This window comes from Meles meles, chromosome 5, assembly GCF_922984935.1.
Source record: "Meles meles chromosome 5, mMelMel3.1 paternal haplotype, whole genome shotgun sequence".
Classification (NCBI taxonomy): domain Eukaryota; kingdom Metazoa; phylum Chordata; class Mammalia; order Carnivora; family Mustelidae; genus Meles; species Meles meles.
Window position 1 is genome coordinate 48296610 of NC_060070.1, and position 25205 is coordinate 48321814.

Sequence of the window (25205 nt, forward strand, 5' to 3'; positions counted from 1 at the left end):
AGAATTCTTTTTTTTTTTTTTTTTGAGTTTTTATTTTAGTAGAAGGAGATAGACCAAAACGAAGTAATTAAATAAATAAATAAATAGAGTTCTTATTTTATAAAAACAGAAGCTAACTAAGGTTCCCTAAGCAAAAGCTATTTTATTAGAGGGATATCAGATACCTCACAAAATAGAACAGGTCATGAGCCAGAGCAGTGCAATTAATTGCCAAATTATAAACAAGATAAATTTCTCAAACTAAAACAGAATAGTTATAAACTAAGTAGAACTGATCTGAAGGGCCCTCCCACCTCCCTGCCCTAGGATAATTAGACAGCAAGGGCCAGTTTATTAAAATTATTCCCAGTTTATGATTTTAAAACTGTCATTTGAATATAAGAGAATGCTTATTTTTCTGTTTTCTTTAGTATGAGGGCATCTAGCCCAGTGTATCCAAAAGTACTATCAAAACTTTAAAGAATAGGCTTGAAAGAAGGAGAGTAGAATACATCCCACCTTTTCCCACTGGAAATTATAGTCCTAAGGTAGTCTTTTGATTCTGACTTTTTTGGCAGTGTATGGGCAGCAATAGTGAGAGAGCCATATTAAACTCATTCAGTTTAGCTCATAACCAATTTGGAAAAATTAGTGTGTATCAAGTACTTTTCCTGAACACTTCATCTAATTTGGGCTTCATCTCTTACTCTAGCCAGTTGTGCACAGGCATCTAGCATTTTGTATAGTTATAAATCTGTACCTTGGTTCTAGCATCTACTGCTTGCCTCTTATTTTATGTGCCAGAGCTTGGCATTCATGTGTGACCAACCAAAAGTACAGGAGAGTTAAATCCCTTTTAGAGCAACTCTTTGCTAATGAAGAATGGGAACTGGAGGTAAATCCTTATCCCTTTTATTCCTCAACTGGAGTATTCTGTGATATATGGTATAAGGTTCTCATAATTTCCTGGCAGGATCATGCACAAACAAGCCTTAGCAGTGGCCTACTTGATAACTATTGGTTTTTCCACCTTTTATTTACTCTTCTGGTCCTCATTTTCTAGGGTCTCTTCCCAAGAAAATTACCTGCATGCCGTCTTTATCTTATGCTTTGCTTTTGAGGAAGACAGTCAAAGTAAACAAAAATAGTTCTCTGTATTTGCAGAGAGACCTATCCAGTAATGTTACTTGTGGTTCGTAGTGGAATAGCTGTGTCTAAAGTGCATCTGCTCCTTGTAGAGCGTTCCCATGAAATGCTCAGGCTTTTAAGCCTGGTTTATACTTAGATGCTATTTAACAAGGTAATGAATTTACTTACTGTTTTGCGGATATGTAAAGAGTTGATCTTTAAATAAATAGGATAGACTACACACTAGTCCTTCAGCCTTTAAAGTTTAAGATGAGTATATTAGAAAATGTCAAAATCTACCATATCTAAGGAGCTCTAATGGCCAAATGAATGTAGTCTTATGCAGTTGGGGCTCCTTAGGATGATGCAAGTATATGTAGTCTTACTAGTGTCCAGTTGATTGTATGAAGTTTAGGAAAATTATAAAACTGGCAAAATAAACCCTCTAGGGATCTAAGTTTCTGGGATCCCATTTGTCACCTTCATAGCTTGGAGCATTTTGTCTTGGAATCTACCTTCTTTTCTCTTAAAAGATTAAAGAAACTCATGGCTTCTCATGTGATTTATTATATCTAATTTTTTTTTAAATAGTAGGTAACATATGATTTTAAATTCATTAAATCTTAGATCACTTTTTTTTTTTTTTACTGGTTAGCTCATTTTAGTATTTTTTGCTTGTTGACAATCCTTGTGAAAGCAAGTATTATAACCGTCTAGAACATAATGAATTTTGAATTGGTTTTAGTTTATTAGGAATCCATTGTTACAAGGTAAGAGGAGATTCTTCTTTCCTAAGTAACCTAAAACAGAGGATTCCAACGCATCACAGAGTTTAATAACTTTATAGTTCTCTGTCTGTAACTACCCAAATGAACTGTGTACAGACAGGCAGTGATGCCTTGCACAGGTTAAAATAGAGATAAGTCTAATTATTGGATGTCTTATTAAACTATCAGCAAATACCAAAAGTTATTCTTGAAAAGAACATTTTATATTTAAAAACTAGTCAGATAACAACAATAGGAATTGAACATTGCTCTCTGTCCCTCCTGCCCCCCCCATGTATTTTAAAAGATAGAAAAGTATGGTGATAGGGATAGTGTGTGCTAACTGCCTTAAATAAGTGGGATAGAAAATGTTCTATTTCACGTTTGATTCTGAACTGTGAAGATACAAAGATTACTTTAAATTCATCCTTAAAACACATACACACATACAGTCTCAGATTTTTTTAAGGATACTGTTATATATGATTTATAAGATGTCACAATTAAACAATGCTATAAAAAATTTAAATACAACGATGAAAACCTGTATCACACAAATAGAAATAAAGGAATATAATTGTCTTAAATGTAAATCTGGATATAACAAAGTTTAAGGCAAGAAGAGAGGTGGCCTGTGTGATCACATTATATTTACAAACAGTAAATTCTAATATTAGTGTTGTGTTTACCTTGATGTCTTTATAGCCCTTAACTGAACTAGACATGGAGCATGGCTCTTTAAATACATAAAATGTAGTACATGCAGAGGCACAGAGAAACCCAGAGCTAAGGTCTTCTAGGCAGCCAGACTTACCTTACTGTAGAAAATTTTCATATCTAGTTCATTTTGATTTTAAATGTTACTTATTTTATTTCTTCAGGTTTTCTGGTTCTTGAGAATTAGATACTTGATTTTTCTTAGTTCTCTTCCATGTGTGAAAAAATGTGGGCGAGCATTGGAGGTAACATATATTTTTTTTTTCCTCTCTTTTTTTTTTTTTAATTTTAGCATGGTGTTAGTCTGTATATTCAAGATAAAGAAGGCTTATCAGCTTTGGATCTTGTAATGAAGGATAGACCAACTCGTGTAGTATTCAAACCTACTGGTAAGAAAATTCTACAGATATATTCCATTATGGTACAACTTAGAAAATTTTAATGAAACTTTGTACTTATTAAAATACCTGAGAAAATTTGTGTGTGGATATCTGCAAAGAACTTTTACCTTGGTGTATGTTAGCTGATAATTTTGGGCTTTTATTCAGAACATTGATTTATTTTGCATTTTCAGTTTCAATCTGTATAATGTCAGTTTCAACCTATATTATGTCTGTAAGAGTAAAAACACACCCTAAGACAATAGTTACAGAATTGTAACTACTGTTACATCCAGAAAGTGCATCCATCCAGAAAATAACATCAGTACTTGAGGTAGAGGGAAAAAGGAAGTGATTCTTCTGCCTTCACATCCTTCTGATTTTACTTATTTCTCTAATTTGTTTGCCTTTGAGTTTTGGAAATGGAAATTGATGGAAAAGGAGAAGAGTTTTAAATGGGCCACTCTACACAATTTGCATTTAAGTAGTGAGCAAGCTAAGTAAGGATACATTTTTCATTTTTATTTCTACCTTGGGTACTATATTGCAAGTTACAGTTATAATTCCATTCAAGAAATTTATATACCTTCCAAAGTAAAAATGAAAACTTAGATCATAAACTTAGCTGTGATTAAGTTTTATCCCACTTTAAAATAGTCATTACCCTGATTACAAGTGTGATTTTTGGATCTATCAAGAGCATACTATTAAAGTTAATGTTTCTATAGGAATAGTAACTGATACCACATTTGCTTCATCTAGAACCCTTACATGTATGTATATAATATATAAATAATATTACTGTATATTATGTATCTGTTGGTAACATTCTGTATTTAAATAACTTTAATTATTATTTTCATAGAAACTAAGTGGCTATAGCAGGTGGTATTTTACTCCTTTGGCAGTTAAATTAGCTGCTAATGAAACAAGGAATAAATGTTAGATTCCTAACATTGAGATAGCCCTGTGCTGATTTGGATTTTCTTGTTTCAATTCCTAGAATTAGGTAATATGTTAATAGTTTAATAATGTAAAAAATAATGTTGGCAGTGTCTTTCTAAACATGCTGGTTGAATTAGTTCCTATAAAGAGTCTCTGTTTGAAGTAAACTGATTAATAGAGTGTATATACAATTGAACTCAACTGATACTTGTTTTAAAATATAAAAGTATAAAAATTAATTTACATTTTAGATCCTACAGATGTCTACACTTGGGGAGATAATACAAATTTCACCCTGGGGCATGGAAGCCAGAATAGCAAACATCATCCAGAGTTGGTGGATCTGTTCTCCAGGAGTGGGGTTTATATCAAGCAGGTATTTTGAAGTACGGTCTGAGTACTTTCAGAGGTTAAAGAGAACTTTTGTGTTTGATAGTTTTTCATTTGGATTAACTTGGTTGAAGGGATAATAACATTTTAAAGAAGAAATCCAACAGAACTTCACGAATTCTATTTTAGATTTTGTGTTAGCTTTAATCATATTTAGATTGTGTTAAATACCATAAAGCTATGAGATGTTTGTGCAAGCAGTATTAGAAATTAGAAGGCACTATAGAGATACTACTTTTAAAGGTTGAGCTTCTACTGATTCTCTAACATTTGTTTTCATATCACAAAAATTAGAGTTCTTCATATTGTTTCTCAAGTGAATTTGTTGTTGAAACTCAGTGTTACTAGTTTTAGGTGAACGAACTTGAGTTCTTAAATATAAGTAATTATAAAATTTGAGTTGATATATTGGAAAGTTTTGGTCTTTAGTCTTAGTTCATTTTGCTGGATGAAGTCTTCCACTTCCATGGATTTTGCTACTGTTGACACACATACTCATCTTTTTCCATAAGGCAGCGTCTGTGTGTGTATGTGTGTTCATCTGAGCTTAACTAGGTCCTCAGAATCCTTAAAATGCTCTTCCACCCATTAGCAGCCACTAACAATTGATCACAGTTGGGGCACTTAAAAAATTTCCTGTTTTCCTTTTCTGACGTAATACATGAACTAGTCACCTTTCATGAGCTGAGCTTTTTCAGGAGCAAGGATTTTTAAAGAAGAGTGAAGGAATAAATGATAGCATTAGGAAACCAGAAACTGATTATATCTTCTGGTCCTAGGATATATGTGCTATGGAGGAAATGAGCATATTCAGGAGAAAGCTACACTTAAGGCAAGAAAGCGTCAGTATTTTGTGAAGAGATTAAGGATATAAGGAACTTTATATCCGTATATGAGGATTGAATGAGAGTTGAAGCAAGCCCTGTGGATAGGTTAGGAAGGAAAACAGTATAAATAACAAAAGAGAAGGCAAATTTTATGGAAATATTTATTGAGCACCAGTTATGTAGAGGGCCCCCATTAGTCACTGAAATGAGCTAATGCTATACTACCATGGAGCAGAGATTATTAATTTCAGCATAATATATTCCAGAGAATTAAGCTAATCACTTATCTCCTTAAAAAATTCAGAGGTTTTAAAGTTGGAACACTTAAACTCTGGTATTGGTTGCTGAATAAAAGTCAGAAATTATAGAATGGCATTCTAATATTAACTATAAAATTGAACAAAATGTATTATTTCTGGCTTCAAAAAATGATTTTTCTTTTACACATTCTAAGTTTATACTACAAATACGAATATAATTTTGGGTTTTATTTTAAAAGTATTTGTTTTATGGTTAAATGAGATAATGACTTTTTACATTACTTATGATAAGTATATGTATTCACAGAACTTACCAAGTAGTTAAAGGATATGTGTAAGTAGAGGTTGTAATTCAGCTTCTAATTTTCTTGTTTTCCGTAAGAACTGGACTTTCTGGAAAGTAATTTTAAGATTTATTTCATAATCACTTTTTGTGTCCAAAGTTAGAAATATTTATAGATGACATAAGAAATGTATATGTACATACTTTTTAAAAGTAAGAAAAAAGGATTTTTAAATAATATTAAAGTAAAATTTAATATACTCAATATTAGATGCTTTGAAAAATAGCAGTGTGTGTAGGGGTTATGTGTGTATGTACATGTAAACAGGCGTACTTTGTTTTATTGCACTCCACTTTAATGGACTTTAAAGACACTGGATTTTTTACAAATTGAAGGTCTATGTGGGTCCTACATTGAGTAAGTCTTTCATTGCCATTTTTCTAATAGCATTTTCTTACTTCGTATCTCTATAATTCTCTCAATTTTTCAAACTTTTTCATTAGTATTATACAGTTGACCCTTGAAGAAATTGGGGGTTGGGGCACTTGACCTCCCCATGCAGTCAAAAATCCATGCATGACTTCTTACTCTCCAAAAACTTAACTTCTCTGACTGAAAGTCTTACTGAGAACATAGTCAATTAGCACATACTTCTATGCATTATATATTGTATTCTTAGAATAAGGTAAGCTGGAGAAAAGAAAATGTTATTAAAGTCATAGGGAGAAGAGAATACATTTAAAGTACTGTACTGTATTTACTGGAAAAAAATCTGCATATAAGTGGATGCATACTGAAGTTCAAACACATGTTGTTTAGGAGTTAACTGTATTTCTTCTGGTGATCTGTTATCAGTGATCTTTGATATTACTATTGTAATTGTTTTTGGGTACCACAAACTGCATCCATATAAGATGGTGAACTTAATTTATGATTGTGTGTGTTCTCACTGCTCCACTGGCCATTGTTCCCCTATCTCTCTACCTCTTCTTGGGCTTCCTTAATTCCCTGAGATACAAATTATTGAAATTAAGCCTGTTAAGAACTTGGCAATGGCCTCTAAGTGTTTAAGTGAAAGGAAGAGTTGAATGTCTTCTCACCTTAAAAGCTAAAAATGATTAAGCTTAGTGCAGAAAGTATCAAAAGCTGATAGACTGAAAGGTGGGCCTTTTGAACCAACAAGTTAGCCAAGTTGTGAATTCAAAGGAAAATTTCTTGAAGGAAATGAAAAGTGCTACTCCAGTGAACACACAAGTGGTAAGAAGGTGAAACAGCCTTATTACTGGTATGGAGAAAGTTTTAGTGGTCTGGATAGAAGATCAAACCAGCCATAACATTCCTTACAGCCAAAACCTAATCCAGAGCAAGGCCCTAACTCTCTTCAATTCCATGAAGGCTGAGAGAGGTGAGGAAGTTGAGAAGAAAAGTTTGAAACTAGCAGAGGCTGGTTGGTTAATGAAGTTTGAGGGAAGATGCTTTCTCTGTAACATCAGCATGCAAGGTGAAGTAACAGGTGCTGATGTAGAAGCTGCAACAAGTTATCCCAAAGATCTAGGTAAGATCATTAATGCAAATAGCTACACTAAACAAGATTTACAAAGTAGGCAATGAGCTTTTTTTTGGGAGAAGTCAAGTGAGTGGCTTCAAAGTTTCAAAGGACAGGCTGACTGTCTTATTAGGGCCTAATGCAGTTGGTGACTTGAAGCTGAAACCAGGGGTTCATTCTCTTAAGCATACTAAAAATCCTAGGGTTCTTAAGAATAATGCTGAATCTCTGCCTGTGCTCTAAAACTGGAACAAAACCTAGAAGACAGCACATTTGTTTACTGCATGTATGTTTTAAGCCCACTGTTGAGACCTAGTGCTCAGAAAAAATAGATTCTTTCAAAATATTACTGCTCATTGATAATGCACCTGGTCAGCCAAGAGATTTGATGGACATGTACAATGAGATTTGTGTTTTCATGCCTGCAAAGACACCATTCATTTTGTGGCCCATGGATCAAGGAGTCATTTTGACTTTCAAGTCTTATTATTTAAGAAATACATATCAAATGGCTATAGCTGCCATAGATAGTGATTCCACCTGTGTATCTGGGCGAAATAAATTGAAAATCTTCTGGAAACGATTCACTGTAATGATATTAAAGATGTATTTGACAGAATCAGAAATATTAAAAGGATATACTGTCTAACTACCAATACCTGTAGAGGTGATGTTGTTTTTTAAAAATGTGCTTAAGCCATTGCCATTATTTTCCTTAATAACATATATCCATATTTGTTCATCTTTGTGCTTCCTGTTGCACTGCTCAGTTCTCATTGTTTTGGATTCCATAAAGTTGGGAAACAGCTGGCTTCTGCTTTTTGTAGTTGAGCATTTGAGATTTGCATTTCCTTTGTTTAGTCTCTTTTGTGGGTAACATATGCTAATTTCTTTTTTGTTCTTTTTCCCATTTGTCAGTGTTTGTAGACATGGTTTTAAAATAGAGTGTATACATTTTTAATTTTTATTACAGAACATATTCAAAGTAGAGAGAACATATAATCCCCATATACCATCATTCTGCTTCAGCAGCTAGCCATATAGTGTAATTTATTTTTTTTATAAAATAAAGGATATTTTATTCAGAGAAATTTAATAATAGTCTCTTGTTTTCTCTTAGGTGGTGCTTTGTAAATTTCACTCAGTGTTTCTGTCTCAGAAAGGGCAGGTTTATACCTGTGGTCATGGTCCTGGAGGACGTTTAGGCCATGGAGATGAACAGACATGCTTGGTAATTGAAATGTCATTACACATTTTAGGTAACTTCAGTAAAATATCCATAAAATGGAGACTTCAGTTAACTTAAAAAATTTTCTAATCTACTATAAGCAGAGAGTAATATAGCAACCGATAGTAGAATTTTTAAAAAATCAGTTATTTGGGTTACTTTGGTGACGTAGTCAGTTAAACCTCTCTTTCTTTTAGCTCAGGTCCTGCTCTCCAGGTCAGGGAACAGACCCCTGATATGGGCTCTCTGCTCAGCAGAGAGTCTGCTTCCCCTCGCCTCCCCCACCCAACTTGTGCACTCTCTCTCTCTGAAATAAAACCTTTTAAAAAAATCAAGTAGTTTCTTCTTCTGTCATGTTCAAATTGAAGGATTTAGATACGCCAAATTCTAAAGCATCAAAGGAAAATTATATTTTGCATTTGGCAAATACTGGGACAGGAGAGCATATAAATAAGCTTTGAAATGTTTCCATAGTTGAAATTTTAAAAGTCAGACTAATTGTTTTTAAAGATTTATTTATGGGGCACCTGGGTGGCTCAGTGGGTTAAGCCTCTGCCTTTGGCTCAGGTCATGATCTCAGGGTCCTGGGATCGAGCCCCACATCGGGCTTTCTGCTCAGCAAGGAGCCTGCTTCCCCCTCTCTCTCTGCCTACTTGTGATCTCTCTCTGTCAAATAAATAAATAAAATAAAATAAAAATAAAAAGATTTGTTTATTTGACAGAGAGTGCGAAAGAACACACGCATGTGCACGAGCAAAGGGAGTGTGAGAGGGAGAGGCAGATTCCCTATGTAGGGACCTCAGCACAGCTCTATCCCAGATCCCCAAGATCATGACCTGAGCTGAAGGCAGACAGATAACTGACTGAGCCACCCAGGTGCCCCATAAGTTGGACTAATTGCAAAACCTTGGTGTTTTAATTTTTTTTTAACTTCTCATCAAAGTATTGTGGTCTAAAAGTTGAGTCGGGGGTGCCTGGATGGCTCAGTCGGTTAAGCCTCTGAATCTTGGTTTCAGCCCAGTCATGATCTCATGGATTGTGAGATTTATGCCTGCCTAAGGCTCTGCACTCAGGGGAGAGTCTACTTGAAGATTCTTTCTCTCTGCCCCCTCCCCCCATCTTGCATGCAGACACACGTATGTTCTCTAAATAAATAAATCTTAAAAATGTAAAAGTTGAGCCCATATTTTCTTTGTACAATCACAAAATTGAGTCTTATGGTACAAAAACTTAGTGCTAATTGGAAACCTAATAATTACTGCATTTGATAATGTTGCCTTAGTAGGTTATTTTTTTTTTTAAAGATTTTATTTATTTATTTGACAGACAGAGATCACAAATAGGCAGAGAAGCAGGCAGAGAGAGAGGGGGAGGCAGGCTCCCTGCTGAGCAGAAAGCCCGATGCGGGGGCTCGATCCCAGGACCCTGGGATCATGACCTGAGCTGAAGGCAGAAGCTTTAACCCACTGAGCCACCCAGGTGCCCCGCAATAGGTTACTTTTAAGGTAAAATTTTGACGGGATTACTGGTATATTTATCCATTAAAGGGTACTTTAAAAAGGAGAGAGAGCTATGACAACAGCTTTCATTTTTCATGGGTTTATTATGTTCTAGATATCAGTGATGCTTTTCATGCAGTATCATTACCTTGACTTAAGCCTCACAGCAACACTGTGAGATTATAGGCATTATTCTGTTCATTATCTTCATTATTATCTTCATTCTGTGCAGTGTCAGAGACCATTGTTTTTTTATACTTACCAACTCATTTACTCCTCACCTGTATTTTCCTGTTTTTTTATTTATTTTTTTTCAATATATCAGTGAATGCTTCGGCTGAAGAGCTCTCTTTATTTATACCAACCAAATTTGCACTTGGTGTATGATAAGGGCTCAAAAATCATTTGTTGGATTGAATTATTTTATTGAAATGTCATACTGGGGTTTTGTATTTTACTTATAAATCAGTGTCCATATCCTGTTAAACTCACCTATCTTTGCTAAATTGTAGAGTTTACCTATGATAGATCAGCCATTTATTAGTCATATCATTTTGGATATAGAATCACCAGGTTCTCTTTTTATTTTTGTATAAATGGTTAATATATTATACTAAAGTTAATTTTATTTTGTAGATCCCTAGGCTTGTGGAAGGACTGAGTGGTCACAATTGTTCCCAAGTGGCAGCTGCTAAGGATCATACTGTGGTACTGACTGAAGATGGATGTGTTTATACATTTGGTCTGAATATTTTTCATCAGTTAGGAATTATTCCTCCACCCTCCAGTTGTAATGTACCGAGACAGGTATGCTTCCTTTTTTTAAAACAAGGTGACTTTTTGTTATAAAACCTGTATGACAAAAGGTAGAAGGTATTGATAGGCAATTTATTTCACTTATAATATATATATATAAAGTATATATACTTTATATATATATGCTTAATATATACTTATATACTTATATACTTTAAGTATATATACTTAAAGTATATATACTATACTTTATATATATATATACTATATATATTTGTTTTATATATATATATATTCCCTTTATATATATATATATATTTTTTTTTTTTTTGTGGTATATACTTTATTTTTCACAGGAGACATTAAGCATAGTACAAATTAGCATTTGTTTGGAGTAAGGGAGAAGGCAATTGGCAAATTAGGCCCCAGAGTGCTTTAGTTTCAGCTTTTAAAGTATTTTTAAGCAGAGGGGGATCCACATTTTTGGGGTTTGAAACAAATAATTTTGAGGCCCTCCTAAAAAAAAAATAAGAAGCTTTAAAATGAAAAATGGCCATGTAAGTGAGTTACCCAGAAGACTAAGCTTATTGGCCTCACGGAAAATGTGCCTCTGAGCCAAAAACGTACATGGCAAGTTTATGTGAAGTGTGGATATGTGTCCAAAAGCCACTCTTCTTTGATCTGATTTCCCCCTCCCATTTGCACAACCACTACCAGAAGGTACCCTTGACTCAACTTCACAGACGTAGTTAAAAAAACTAGGACTGGTACTCTAATATGTTGCTAGAATCATCACTCAATAACAAGTGAGATTTCAGATCCTAAAATTTTGTATTTTCAGAGGTGAAGTTTCTTTATTGATTTAATCCTCTGGATTTAAAGTTATTAGGTATATATTTTTAATTAATAAGCTTTTAGATCTAATGCTTTTCCATTCTGGATGACTAATGAATCAATAGGAATTACTGAGAAGTTGTTAGAGGTAGTCTCCAATCTGATACTTTTTGGATGAAAAATACATTTTCTGTAGTCGTGGACTTCTTGGATACTTAACCATTTTGTAGATTTCTTTATAAATGGTAGATTTCTTTCCTGTTTTTATTCTTATTGTGTGGCTGTCTTGGAGCTTTAGGTTGATATGGACATATTCAGTATTCTCAATTACTTTTGCAACCCCAGGAGCCATTTGACAATGTGCAGAGACCTTTTTAGTTGTAACAACTGGAGTGGGGGTGCTACTGACATCCAGTAGGTAGAGTCCAGGGATGCTGCTCAACCTACAGTTTAAAAGGTAGTCCGTTACAACAGAGATTCATTTGGCTGAAAATGTTAGTAGTGCCACTGTTGGGAGACTCTGAATATGTCCAGTATTTTTTCTCTTATTTTTTTTTTTTTCATTTTCTTTTTTATTTCCCCGACATAGTAAGTGTACTCTTTAATCCCCACTCACTTGTTTCATTCATTCTCCAATCTACCTCCCATGTGGTAACCATTAGTTTGGTCTCTGTAGTTAAGGGTCTCTTTCTTGATTTGTCTTTGTCTCTCTCTTTTTTTCCTTTGCTCATTTTTTTCCTTCAATTCCACATATGAGTGAGATCATATGGTATTTGTCTTTCTCTAACTGACTTCTTTATTTCCCTCAGCATTGTATTCTCTAGCTGTATCCATGCTGTTGCAAATAACAAGATTTAATTCTTTTTTATGATTGAATAATAGTCCTGTGTGTGTGTGTGTGTGCGTGTGTGTGTGTGTACCTCTTTATCCATTCATTTTTTTGATGAGTACTTGGCTGTTTCCATAGTTTGGTTATTGTAAATAATACTGCAGTAAACATTGGGGTGCATGTATCCCTTTAAACTAGTGTTTTTGTATTCTCTTGGTAAATACCCAATAGTATGATTCCTAGATCATGGGGTAGTTCTGTTTTTAATTTTTTGAGGACTCTCCGTACAGTTTTCCACAATGGCTGCAATTGTTTGCATTACCACCAACAGTGCAAGAGAGTTTCCCTTTCTCCACATCTTTGTTACAACTTATTTGTGTTTTTTATTTTAGCCATTCTGACAGGTGTGAGGTGGTATCTTATTGTAATTTTGAATTCTGTTTCCCTGATGTTGAGCATCATTTTATGGATCTTTTGGCCGTCTGTATTTCTTCTTTGGAGAAATGTCTGTTCATGTCTTATGCCTATTTTTTAATTGGATTATTTGTTTTTTGGGTATTGAGTTGTATGAATTCTTTATATATTTTGGATACTACACCTTTATTGGGTATGCCATTTGCAGATATCTTCTCCCATTCCATAGGTTTCCTTTTAGTTTTGTTGGTTGTTTCCTTTGCTGTGTAGAAACTTTTTGTTTTGATGTGGTCTCAATAGTTTATTTCTTTTTGTTTCCCTTGCCTCAGGAGACATGCCTAGAAAAAAGTTTCATAGAAAAAAGGGTCAGTGTCAGAGACCTTACTGCCTGTGTTCTCTTCAAGGATCTTTGTAGTTTCAGGTCTCACATTTAGATCTTTCATCCATTTTGAGTTTATTTTTGTGTATGGTGAGAGTAAGTGGTCCAGTTTATTTTTTGCGTGTTGCTGTTCAGTTTTCCCAATACCAAGAGACTGTCTTTTTCCCATTGTAAACATTGATTCCTCTGTTGTAGATTAATTGACCATATAATTGGTTTATTTCTGGGTTTTCAGTTCTATTCCATTGATCTATGTATCTTTTTTTGTGCTAATACCATACTGTTCTCATTACTGCTGTTGTGTAATGTAACTTGGAATCTGGAATTATGATACCTCCAGTTTTGGTTTTCTCTTTTGAGATTGCTTTGGCTATTCTTGGGATGCAAGGGTGGTTCAATATTCATACAAGAATCAGTGTAATACATTACATCAATGAGAGTCATCTGGCTGAAAATGTCATTAGTGACACTGTTGAGAGACCCTGAATATGTCAAATATAAAAGTACTTTATTTTCTGATAGAGTGCCTGTTTTGCATATTGCTTGGTGACAGGTTGGATGATTTGGCTTTTCTACCACGTTAATTTTTTATATATTAAAACTGCTGACTTGAAGTGGCTACATCAGAATATCTTGTGTTCTGAGAAGAGTTGGATCTCAGTGTTAGTGCTAAGATCTGTTAATGAATTCTGCCATTAGAACTTAAGGGGGCACTGGTAGTGTGCCATATATTTGCTACTCTGGTCTACTGGATCTTTGAAATATCGTATTCGTTCTTAGTAATATAATAAACTGTTGTCTTAATTATCTTTTTGAATAGATGCAGGCAAAATATCTAAAAGGAAGGACAATCATTGGAGTAGCAGCTGGCAGGTTTCATACAGTGCTGTGGACTAGAGAAGCTGTTTACACTATGGGGCTAAATGGTGGACAACTGGGTAAGAAATCTTGATGACATTATCTGAAAAATAAATTGAATTTTTTGGATATTTTGTGATTTATTTGTGTAATTTTTTAGGTTATTTGCCAGATCCCAATGGAGAAAAGTATGTAACTGCTCCTCGTCAGGTCTCTGCCCTTCATCATAAGGATATCACTTTGTCTTTGGTTGCTGCAAGTGATGGGGCCACAGTCTGTGTTACCACAAGAGGAGATATTTACTTACTTGCAGACTATCAGTGCAAGAAGCTGGCGTCTAAGTATGTGTATTTTTGTAAAGAAATATAACTTTAATAATAATTCAGTTCTTCCAGCAAAACTCTGAGGATTCGCTTTATGCTATGCTCTGGAGTGTCAGATGAAGAAAACTGGACAAAGAGAATTTAAAGCTGAAAGGAAAAGTGAAGAGTTTTTGCCTTTGATGAGCTTAGTCTTTGACATGCACCCAGGAAATATACGTAGAAGTTCTCTGCAAATCATAAAATAGTATTTCTGAATTATATTTACCATGTGGTTAAATGTGATCTATAAATTTTCCTTCTTTTTTTTATGCTTCAGGTACATAGAACTAGATTAATCATAGTTCTTGGTTTGTGACACATCATTGGTTCATATGTAGCCTTTTTTTGTTATGTACATACTTATTTTGAAAAAAATAGTTACATATCATGGGATTCTCAGTCTCTGTGTTTGTAACTGACTGGTATATTTTTTTATCTTTAAATTTGTGTAGCCTTTTGTTACCCGAAAGTAGGTTATAGTAGCATGCAGTAGATTAGCAGTGATTGGCTCATTGAAAAGGTCAGGTAATGCAGGGAACCGTAAAACCTAAGTTTAAGTATGGAAGGGTCTGCCAATTGGAGTTCCTTAGCTTTTGTGCATAAACCATACCTGTAATGTATCATATGTGATTTCATTTGAACAGTTTAAGGAGCAAGCTCTTAAAATCAATTGTAAGGTAAATTAATATGGTAAGAGTCTTTTACTTCTCATATATTTCAGTCTTACATAGTTGATTAATTTATTTCTGATTTGACAGCAATTTTTTGCTATGCATTTTTTTAAAAGATTTTATTTATTTATTTGACAGAGAGAGAGAGAGAGAGAGCACAAGTAGGCAGAGAGGCAGGCAGAGAGAGAGGGGAAAGCAGACTCCCCGCTGAGCAGAGAGCCCAGTGGGGCCCGTTCCCAGTACCCCGAGATCATGACCTGAGCGGAAGGCAGAGACTTAACCCACTGAGCCAACCAGGCGCCCCTTGCTGTGCATTTTTATTGTGTCATTCCAAAGTATTCAACTTCTTTAAAAAAAAAAAAAGGCCTTTAAGACTAATAGTTTATTAGTTTATTTAATATTTCATTCTGTGGTTATAGTAATAAATATAAGTAGAGAAATAGATCTTGGAACAATTGAGATGAAATTCAAATACCTGGAAGAGTATAGCTCAATTAGTGGAAGCAGTAGTGTGCAGGAATTCTAGAGATTACTCATGTGAATTTTTAAATAAGCAGTCAGGTTTTTAAATTGATACTGAAATGCAACAGAATCTGCTTTTGCTATTGTAAATGAGATAGTACTTAATAGACGTATAACATCCATGAAATAAGCTCATGAACAGAGAATGTCGGCCATCAGTTTGTCACAATTCAGCTTCTATGTGTAACAATTGGAAGAGTATCAGTTGTGGGTCATATTTTAGTTTTAGAAACATGAAAATGTGAACATAAGTGTTTCTTAGAACTGACTGAGTAGGTTTTTCTTTTGAGCATGAGGTGATTTGTAGAATGTTAGGTTTTGTTACTGATTAACATTTATAAAACTTGCCCTGTAACATTAAATTACATAAACATAATTTATATCCAGGTTTTAAATAAGAAATTTTTTTGTTGTAGATTGCTATTTTGGAAAGTAAAAATCTTTTAATGCAGGCAAAATATCTGAAAGGGAAAGCCAAAACATCTTACTTCACCTTTCACAGTAATCACCCTAGATTATTGTTTGATTAGTAATTTCTTTAAAATTGAGTGTGTCTATTTTAAAGAACATATTAATGAAGAATTTTCTTTTTCACCTAGACAACTAAACTTGAAAAAAGTTCTTGTTTGTGGGGGGCGTATGGAATACAAGGTTGATCCTGAAAATTTGAAAGAAAATGGAGGTCAAAAAATTTGTATTCTTGCAATGGATGGAGCTGGAAGGGTGAGTGTATATTTATGCAAAAGTGTTTTAAAGTAATTTTATTCTGAGTTGATAGCTATAAGGGACCTGATAATGTGAACATGTATTACTAGATAATGATGATTTCTGTTGACTTTGTTTCTCTATCCATTTTGACGTCCAGCACTAATTAGTATGGACCTGGTATTTCAAAGAAAGTTTGATGACATTTAACTAATGTTGCACAGTATAGCTTTGTTAAACTGTAGCTTAAAATTTCATTTACTGTGCTTGAAATGGAAATCAATAGGGGATTTTGATGGATTATTTGATATGCATATTGAGTACTGATGAAGATAGCAAATTACATATAGGAGATATTTTATGTAACTGCTTCTTAAAAGCTAAGCAGGTGATATTAAAAATTTGTTTCATAATTAGAAAATTTTTCCCAGATTTAGTTTTTTTTGTTTTTTAAGATTTTTAAAAATTTTTTAAATTTATTTGACAGAGAGCGAGAGATCACAAGTAGGCATAGCAGGCAGAGAGAGAGGAGAAGCAGGCTCCCTGCTGAGCAGAGAGCCTGATGCAGGGCTCAATCCCAGGACCCTGACATCATGACCTGAGCTGAAGGCAGAGGCTTAACCCACCGAGCCACCCAGGCGCCCCCCAGATTTAGTTTTAAGTAAATATACACATAATGTATATTTTTAGAGATTATAGCTGTCATATATAAGACAATGCCTTCCTAGATCACTACAGAAAGAATCGCTAATCTCTTTCTATTTAAGTAGAGTTCAATTTTAGTTCCCTATGCAAATATATCAGTACATTTCTCTAATGAAATTGTTAAATTAAAATTATATTATACATTAGTAACAAAGAGTTTTACACTGTAGCTAGAAAAACACAGATTGCCTTCTGTTTTTTGCTTATCAAATAGAAAAAACAAGAATATTTTCTGAGGTTTATAAAGTGCTGTAAGATACATTTGGAAATTGAAGAATTAATCATAAAGCTCCATCTATGGGTATAAATCTGTGGTCTATCATTTTAATATAGGGAACTGTATTAGAATTAGAACTCTAATTTTATACTAATAGGAGAAAGCAGTGGCATGGGGTTACGTAAAATAGTGAGTGTAAAAAACATTTGACTCTAGTATATGTTTCATTTATATTAATAGGGATCTAGTCTGTACCTTTTGTTGTTACTTTCTGGAAAATTGGAATTATTTTTTTTTTTTAAATATTGCTGTAATTCATTTATTTTTATAGCCTCCATTGTGGGGGACTATAACAATTTGTTCATTTATGGAAAATTAGAATCTTACTATGAAAACCAATCTCTGAAGGAATCAATCAGTATAGTCTTTTTATTTATTTATTCATTTTTTAATTTTTAACATAACTTTTGAGTGATCTTGGCAGGTACCATTTTGTGTTTTACTTTTCTTAAATATGAGGGGAATTGAACTTTTAAAAAAATCAGCAGTATTAATTTTTCAAATAAAATCTTTCTTGGAATGCAAATATATGAAGCAGATAAGAGTTACTGTTCTGGATAAAGCTGAATTGGGAAACTCAAAAACATACCTCTCATTATTCTCTCCATCCCTCTGCAGCAGGTTCTAAGTCATTTTTCAGGAATACTAAGGTTTGTAGAACCATTTGGAAGCCATTGAACTCTGTTTTAATTTTTCTATCTGTAAAATTTTGTTTTAGTTATAAAATAGGGTTATTCATACCACTGCTGCTTTTTTTCTTGAGAGTTTAAGTTTGGATTTTCAGTAGGCTGATTTTCATTCTTCTTGCAAACAGATGGTACTACAACAAGTGTGATATCTAAATTTTAGCTTTCATATTTTTGTTTTCCTTTATCATTGTAGTAGATTGATTTGTGAAAAACAAGTAATACTGAATGATACTCCTTAAGAGGAGTGTCTTTTAAATATTTTAATGTTTCATATTTGCTTAATGTACTTTTTCTGAAAGATACAGTTCTTTAAAAACAAATAGATTTTTATAGTATCTTTTTATGTGAAAGAATGAACATGAAACATTAATCAGAACTTTTGTTTTAGAGATATTTCTAGATTTCAGTTTTTGGTTGTTCAGGTGATGTACGGGAATAGATATTCCAATGTAATTTGGGTTTATTTTAGGTATTTTGCTGGAGATCAGTCAGCAGTTCTCTGAAGCAGTGTCGATGGGCCTATCCACGCCAGGTCTTCATTTCTGACATTGCTTTAAATAGAAAAGACATTTTATTTGTCACACAGGATGGAGAAGGATTTAGAGGAAAATGGTTTGAAGAAAAAAAAAAGAATTCTGAAAAGAAAGGTCAGTTCATATATGTGAATAGTGAGTAAATTATCTTTCAGTTAACCTTTAATTTCACAAGTGTTTATTATTAGGTTTGACAAGTGTCACTAGGTTTTAACTTTAAGTCTCCTATTTTGATTTTTGAGTTGTGTGTATGTGTGTGTGTGTGTGTGCGTGCAGATAAGCTGAATTCAGTTCACTTAAATCTGGTTTTCAGCTGTTTATCTGTCTCAGCATATCCTGAGGTCTTGGTTATAGGGCCAGGGAAGTATAAAGTTTAAAGAAAAAACTCCCCAGATGCTTTTAAATCATATTCCAAGCTCCATTTTTTCTCTTCTTCTCTAAATTGGGAATTGAGTGGCTTATACATAATTATATATTTTACCCACTTGTATATATAAAATTAAAGTTTTTAAAATGTACATTTCATGGCTTAAAGGGAAATTATGGGAAGAACAAAGTCTATATTAATGAGAATTAAATAAAAGTAGTTGTATTGAACAGTTGCTGAATAGACAATAGTTTTATTTCATTACTTGGTGAATATAAAGGATAGCTTTAATTAAGATGCCACCACTGAAAATAGAAGTTACTCATTATGTAGTTCATTCTTTTTTTTTTTTTTTTATTTTTTTAAGATTCTGTTCATTCATGAGAGAGAGAGAGCACAAGCAGGGGAGAGGCAGAGGGAGAAGCAGGCTCCCCAAGGAGCAGACAGCCCAATGTGGGAATCGATCCCAGAACCCTGGGATCATGACCTGAGCTGAAGGCAGACACTTAACCTTCTGAGCCACTTAGGCGCCCTATACAGTTCATTCTTAATTTTATCTGATTATGAATTTATAAATTTTTGGATTACTTGCATTGTTCTTTTAACTTAGGTTACAACTTTTTTTCTTTCATCCATAATTATTAATCTGTTGATTTTTCTGCTGGAAAAACTAGAATTCATTTACCACTTCACAGTTCATTGGTCCCACCCTGTCCCTACTCACATGGACTACTGTAAAAAATAGGTTTTCCTTAATCATACTCTTATTTCTTTTTATTTATTCTTTTTTTTTTTTTAAAGATTTATTTATTTGACAGATAGAGATTACAAGTAGGCAGAGAGGCAGGCAGAGAGAGAGAGAGGAGGAAGCAGGCTCCCAGCCAAGCAGAGAGCCTGATGCGGGGCTCGATCCCAGGACCCTGGGATCATGACCTGAGCTGAAGGCAGAGGCTTTAACCCGCTGAGCCACCCAGGCGCCCCCTTTTTATTTATTCTTGATTATCAGAATGATCTTTTAAGATCTGATTCTAATATTCCTGTGTTCAGAACTCTTTAATGGTTTCCCCATTTCCTAAACATTATCCTGAAAGCTCCTGCTGTGACCTTTGTTTGTGTCTCTGAACTCCCTTTCATTTACCACTCTCCAGTCAGATTGACCTTCAGGTTTTCAATTTTTTTCAGTAATCCCAGGGCTTTTTCTAATTTTTCACATCTCAGCTTTATTTATACTTCATCAGAGATATTTTCACAGATCTCTCAATCTAAATTGAAGTACCCCTGTTTCACTTTTCATATTCCCTTTGTATTTTCAAGATACAGGTCATTTTTCCTTGTTATGTGTTTATCTTTGTGATTAATTTTTCTAATGCTTGCCTCCTATCAGACTGTAAGATGGCAAGGACCTTGACTGTTTTACTGTATCCTGAATATGCATTCATATCCTGAATATGCATTCAGCATATTTCCTGACACATAGTATTCCCTTATTAAGTCATCTGTTAAATGAATAAATTCATTATTGTATGGTAAAACATATATAAGGAACATTTAAATTATTCAGAAAATTATAAACCTAGTCTTCAAAATCGTAAAGCCACAGTGAAGTGATTACTGATTTGTTGTATTTCTTTTTTTTTCTTATAGATTATATAAGTGTATAAACTTTTAAAGTAGATTTACTCTGTGTCAGATACAGGGCTATGCCTTATTGATAACAAAATATATGTAAGATAGGCCTCTGTTTTCAGACATTCATAAATTTGTAGTGACAGTAGACATATACGTAACTATTTACAGTTTACAAATACCAATATGTATATGTTAGGTTTGAGAGTGTAGAAATTGCAATAATTGAGCGTTTAGGGAAGATTAGTGAAGCCCTATAAAACTGAAATAGAGTAAATTTGATGGAGTAACCAAAATGCAGGTTTGACTTGCAAATGTTGAAAGTTTTGGAATTGTATCTTAGTCATATTTAGTGGTCTAGAACTGAATTCATGATCTCATGCTCCCACATTTGCTTTTCAACGTTTTCTAAGTAAATGGTTATCTTTGACACCTCACATCCCCCCACCCCAGTATCTGATCAGTCATCCAATTTTTGTCACTTCTGTCTCAAATATTTCTGAAATCTTTCCACTTTTCTCTGCTTTCATTGCTACAACTTCAGTGTATGTTACTTATTCTTTTTTGGACTCTATAGTTTCCTAAGTGATCTCTTTGTCTTTATTTTTAATTTCTTTCAGCATTCTTCCTATTGCAGCCAGAATCATTTTTTGCATGCAAATTTCTTACTTTTTTTCATAGCCTTAATCTGACTTGTAATGAAATAATAATTCGTTTAAATGTTTGTCTTTGCTGGATTGTGTATTCTGAGATGGAAGGGATGCCTGTCTTGTTCACTACTGTATCATAGGGATAGACTGATGACTGCTCTATCACAGTAGCACAGTATGGTCACTCAGATATTTGGAAACAAATAAACATGCAAACAAATTATGAAAAGGCTAAGTTTACATATTTTTAATGCAAGCTGAGGAATGTTAGAAGCCAGCATAGTACTAGATTTGCTTTTTAGAAAGATGACTTTGGTTGCAGTGTGGAAGATGTTTTTGTTGAAAGATAAAGTCATGGATAATTGAGAATTGACTAACTAAAATTTCCTGTATAATACCTGTACATAGGGTAAAAATTGTGTTTAAGAGAGAGAGGATATAATTCTTCAAAAAGACATATATGAAAGATATTTCTATATTTTAATTGTTTTTCTATTTTCTTTACTCCTAACCCATTTTAAGAGTTTCAGTAAAGCCTCCATTAATGGAAGTTTGTTTATTTTTCTTTTTAGCAGAGATTTTATCAAATCTCCATAATTCTTCATCAGATGTGTCTTGTGTCTCTGATATAAATAGTGTATATGAAAGAATTCGGCTTGAGAAACTTACTTTTGCCCATAGAGCTGTTAGTGTCAGCACAGACCCAAGTGGATGCAACTTTGCAATTTTGCAGTCAGATCCTAAAACAAGGTACACTTGTATATATTAAATTTCATTTTTAGAAGGAGTAATCACTGGGTTTTCTTTTGTTTTTAGTAGCTCCTGGAGCAAATTTAATTGAAATGCTTTTGCCAAGACTTGTAGAGGCTTTAGACATAAAACCATGTTACCTGGATATCTCAAAGGTAGAATTTGTTACAGTGGGAATGATAAGTGTTTCTCTTAGTTTGTAAACTGTTATTTATTGAGTATTAAAGATATATATGTATATGCACAAAGTTTGTATCTTAGTACTTTATGATGTACTCTAGGTTCTCAGATTCTGAGAAATATATAATAAACATTAAATAGTTTGCAAAAATTTCTAACACTTGAATATGATAATTAACAAAAAAAAAAGGTAGTATAGAGTGGTTTGTAGGGGAGTATTAATCTCAGTGCAGCTTTTTTCTAAGTCACATTAGTAGAGAGATGACAGGTTAAGATAAATATCAAGGGTACTCTTGGAAAGAAGTCCTAGAAGTAGGGTGACCATCCATACTGGTTTGCCCAGGTCTGTCCCATGTTTAGCACCAAAACTCTCATCTCCTGAGAAAGCTCTCAATCCAGGGCAAACCAGAAGGTGTGTTTCTCCTACCTGGAAGGGTGAAATGTGGATTGGGAAGGTGTGATAATCATCTTACAATACTGAAAGAACATACTGTATGTATGTGTATTTATCTTTATATTTAGTTTCTGAGTTTCTATCCTATTCTCGGATTTTATTGAAGTATTTGCTCAATTCTTTGTAGATTTAGTTTTCTTCACTTAAAATAAAAGGATAAAGGATAAAATAGGAGGATATAAAAGGTTGAGGACTGTATTCTTTTTTGGATGTTTTTAGTTTTAAAGTCATTTGTGTTTAGTTACAATCATTTAAAAAAATTTCTGTGAAATGGTCATTTGAATTTATATCCTGGTATTTCCTTGTAGAAATAGAAAACACTGCTTTAGTAGGAAAACTTAAATCTTGTCATTTTAGTGTAGCAGAAAAATATAAAAAGGAATAAAAACATTTTAAAGTGTGATATGGTATATAAGGCTTTGCAATATTCTTATATTTTAAGAAATGCCAGATTTAAAATCTTGTAAGTTTAATAATGAAAAAAGAAATTGTACTTTAAAAGGAGAATTGATTAGGGATGCCTTTTTTTTTTCATTTCTTGAAAGTAAAAATGATTTTCGTTTCATTTCTAGCCTTTATGAAATTCCAGCTGTATCCTCATCATCCTTTTTTGAAGAGTTTGGCAAACTCTTAAGGGAAGCTGATGAAATGGACAACATACATGATGTGACATTTCAAGTTGGCAATAGAATCTTCCCTGCACACAAATATATTTTGGCAGCGCATTCTGACTTTTTTCAGAAATTGTTTCTTTCAGATGGGACCTCTTTAGACTTTACAGATGTTTACCGGAAAGATGAAGATTCTGCAGGATGCCATCTCTTTGTGGTAGAGAAGGTTCATCCTGACTTGTTTGAGTACCTTTTACAATTTATATACACAGATACTTGTGATTTTTTAATTCATGGCTTCACACCAAGAATAAACTTAAACAAAAAGCCAGAAGAATATCAGGGCACTATGAATACTCATTCAAATAAAATGAATTTCCATGAAGATAATCAGAAGTCAGCATTTGAAGTTTACAGAAGTAATCAAGCTCATATGGTTAATGAAAAGCAGAAAAGCAAACCAAAATCTTCCAATAAAGGGAAAAGTGTTGGGGAAGATGATCCTATAAGAATGTTACAAAATGTTGCAAGGAAATTTGGTTTCAGTAATTTGAGTAGTAGGTATGGCTTGTCCTTAATATCTATTCTTGAACCTCATTATGTCCTTTTAAAAATTCTCTTTTTCTTTACTACCCCTCTTCCCTCCCTCAACTCCTTCTGTTTTGGATGTATTTTTTTCTCCCATTTTTTGCTAAAACTATCTCTGTAGGACTCTCTGGATTAAAACTATGGAGGCTGTTAGTGGGTTTGAACTCTCCATGGTGTTTGCGTAACAGGGATCTGGAATGGTAGGCAGTGTGGTATACTGGAAAAAGTACTGTCTTTGGAGTTAAACCTATATATGCCTCTTAGCTCCTCTATGGCTGGGGCAGATTTCTTAGTTTCTTTGAACTTCAGTTTCTCAGTATATAAAAGGGAGGGATAATAGTGATCTCAAATTGTTGGTGTAGTTCTGTCATGTAGCATGTGTAAAGTACCTAAGACAGATTTGTCATTTAAGCCAGATTCTTTGGAATTTTCTTTTTTTAAGGTATATATGTTGCTTGTGGCAGTGTAACCTAATGTGTGGGGTAGAGGAGAGAATCATATATCAGGTTTCCTGTTTAAAAACACTGAGGGACTTTGTGCTATGGCCTTGATATGTTTTATTGTCAGTAACTATATTTAATGTGCATTTGACCCTTGAAAATCATGGGTTTAAACTTTGCAGATCCACTTGTATTAAGATTTTTATGATAAATTCAGTATGGTACTGTAAATGTGTACTCTGTATGATTTTCTTAACGTTTTCTTCAGCTTCTTTTATTGTAATAACACAATATGTAATGCATGTAACAAAGTATAAACATACAAATCTGTTTATGTTATTGAGAAGGCTTCCAGTCAACAGTGGGCTATTAGTATTTAAGTTATGGGGGAGTCAAAATTATATGCCGATTTCAACTCTATAAGAAGGGGATACATAGTGGTGACTAACTGCGTTGTTGAACAATTAACTCTACTTTGAAGTAAAATTGAAGAATATGTGGTACTCTTTTATCACAGAGTAGAGTTTGTTGAGATCCTTTTCTGGGTGATATAAATTATATGATTATATATAAGGTAATTTCTTGGATTTATTTTGTTTGTTTTGGTCCATCAACTTAATTTTTATCTATTCTTGATAGGTTAGATGGAGTCAGATTTGAAAATGGAAAAATTAATGTTATTGAGAAGAAACCTGGTAATAAATTGAAGCTAAATCAGAAAAAGTGGTAAGTTAGGAAATGGAGATAAACTTTTCATCCTTAGATTTTGAAACCTAAGTGTGAAAACAGAGCTCTTCTAACTGACATATGAAGTAAAATATATGAATAGATACCATTTTATCTTTGCTCGTCTTCATTTCGAGGAATGTTGGAGAGATGTTGAGTAAATTGATAAAATATTAACTATTAACACCTGGTCTGTAATGCAAAAGGAAAATTACAAGGAATTAGAAGGAAGACCTTTTTTGAATATTTATCTGTATCCAGTTACCTTTAAATATTATCTTTATTTTAAGACCCTTATTATCTTTTCTCAAATGGAAGGAGATGAAGTA

The 25205-nt window shown here is 33.5% G+C and overlaps 1 protein-coding gene across 3 annotated transcripts in view; it reads left to right on the forward strand.

The window, feature by feature from the left end:
• Positions 1-25205, forward strand: part of IBTK (inhibitor of Bruton tyrosine kinase) — a 105092-nt gene that overhangs the window by 17592 nt on the left and 62295 nt on the right. For 2 of the 3 annotated variants that reach the window (XM_046005307.1, XM_046005309.1), the window contains exons 3-13: positions 2884-2980; positions 4168-4292; positions 8344-8454; positions 10587-10757; positions 13983-14100; positions 14181-14361; positions 16175-16298; positions 18421-18598; positions 21700-21877; positions 23084-23683; positions 24790-24876. In XM_046005307.1, coding sequence (XP_045861263.1) covers positions 2884-2980; positions 4168-4292; positions 8344-8454; positions 10587-10757; positions 13983-14100; positions 14181-14361; positions 16175-16298; positions 18421-18598; positions 21700-21877; positions 23084-23683; positions 24790-24876 — 1970 coding nt within the window. The remainder of the gene's footprint in view (positions 1-2883; positions 2981-4167; positions 4293-8343; positions 8455-10586; positions 10758-13982; positions 14101-14180; positions 14362-16174; positions 16299-18420; positions 18599-21699; positions 21878-23083; positions 23684-24789; positions 24877-25205) is intronic. The other variant, XM_046005308.1, reaches the window with a different exon arrangement.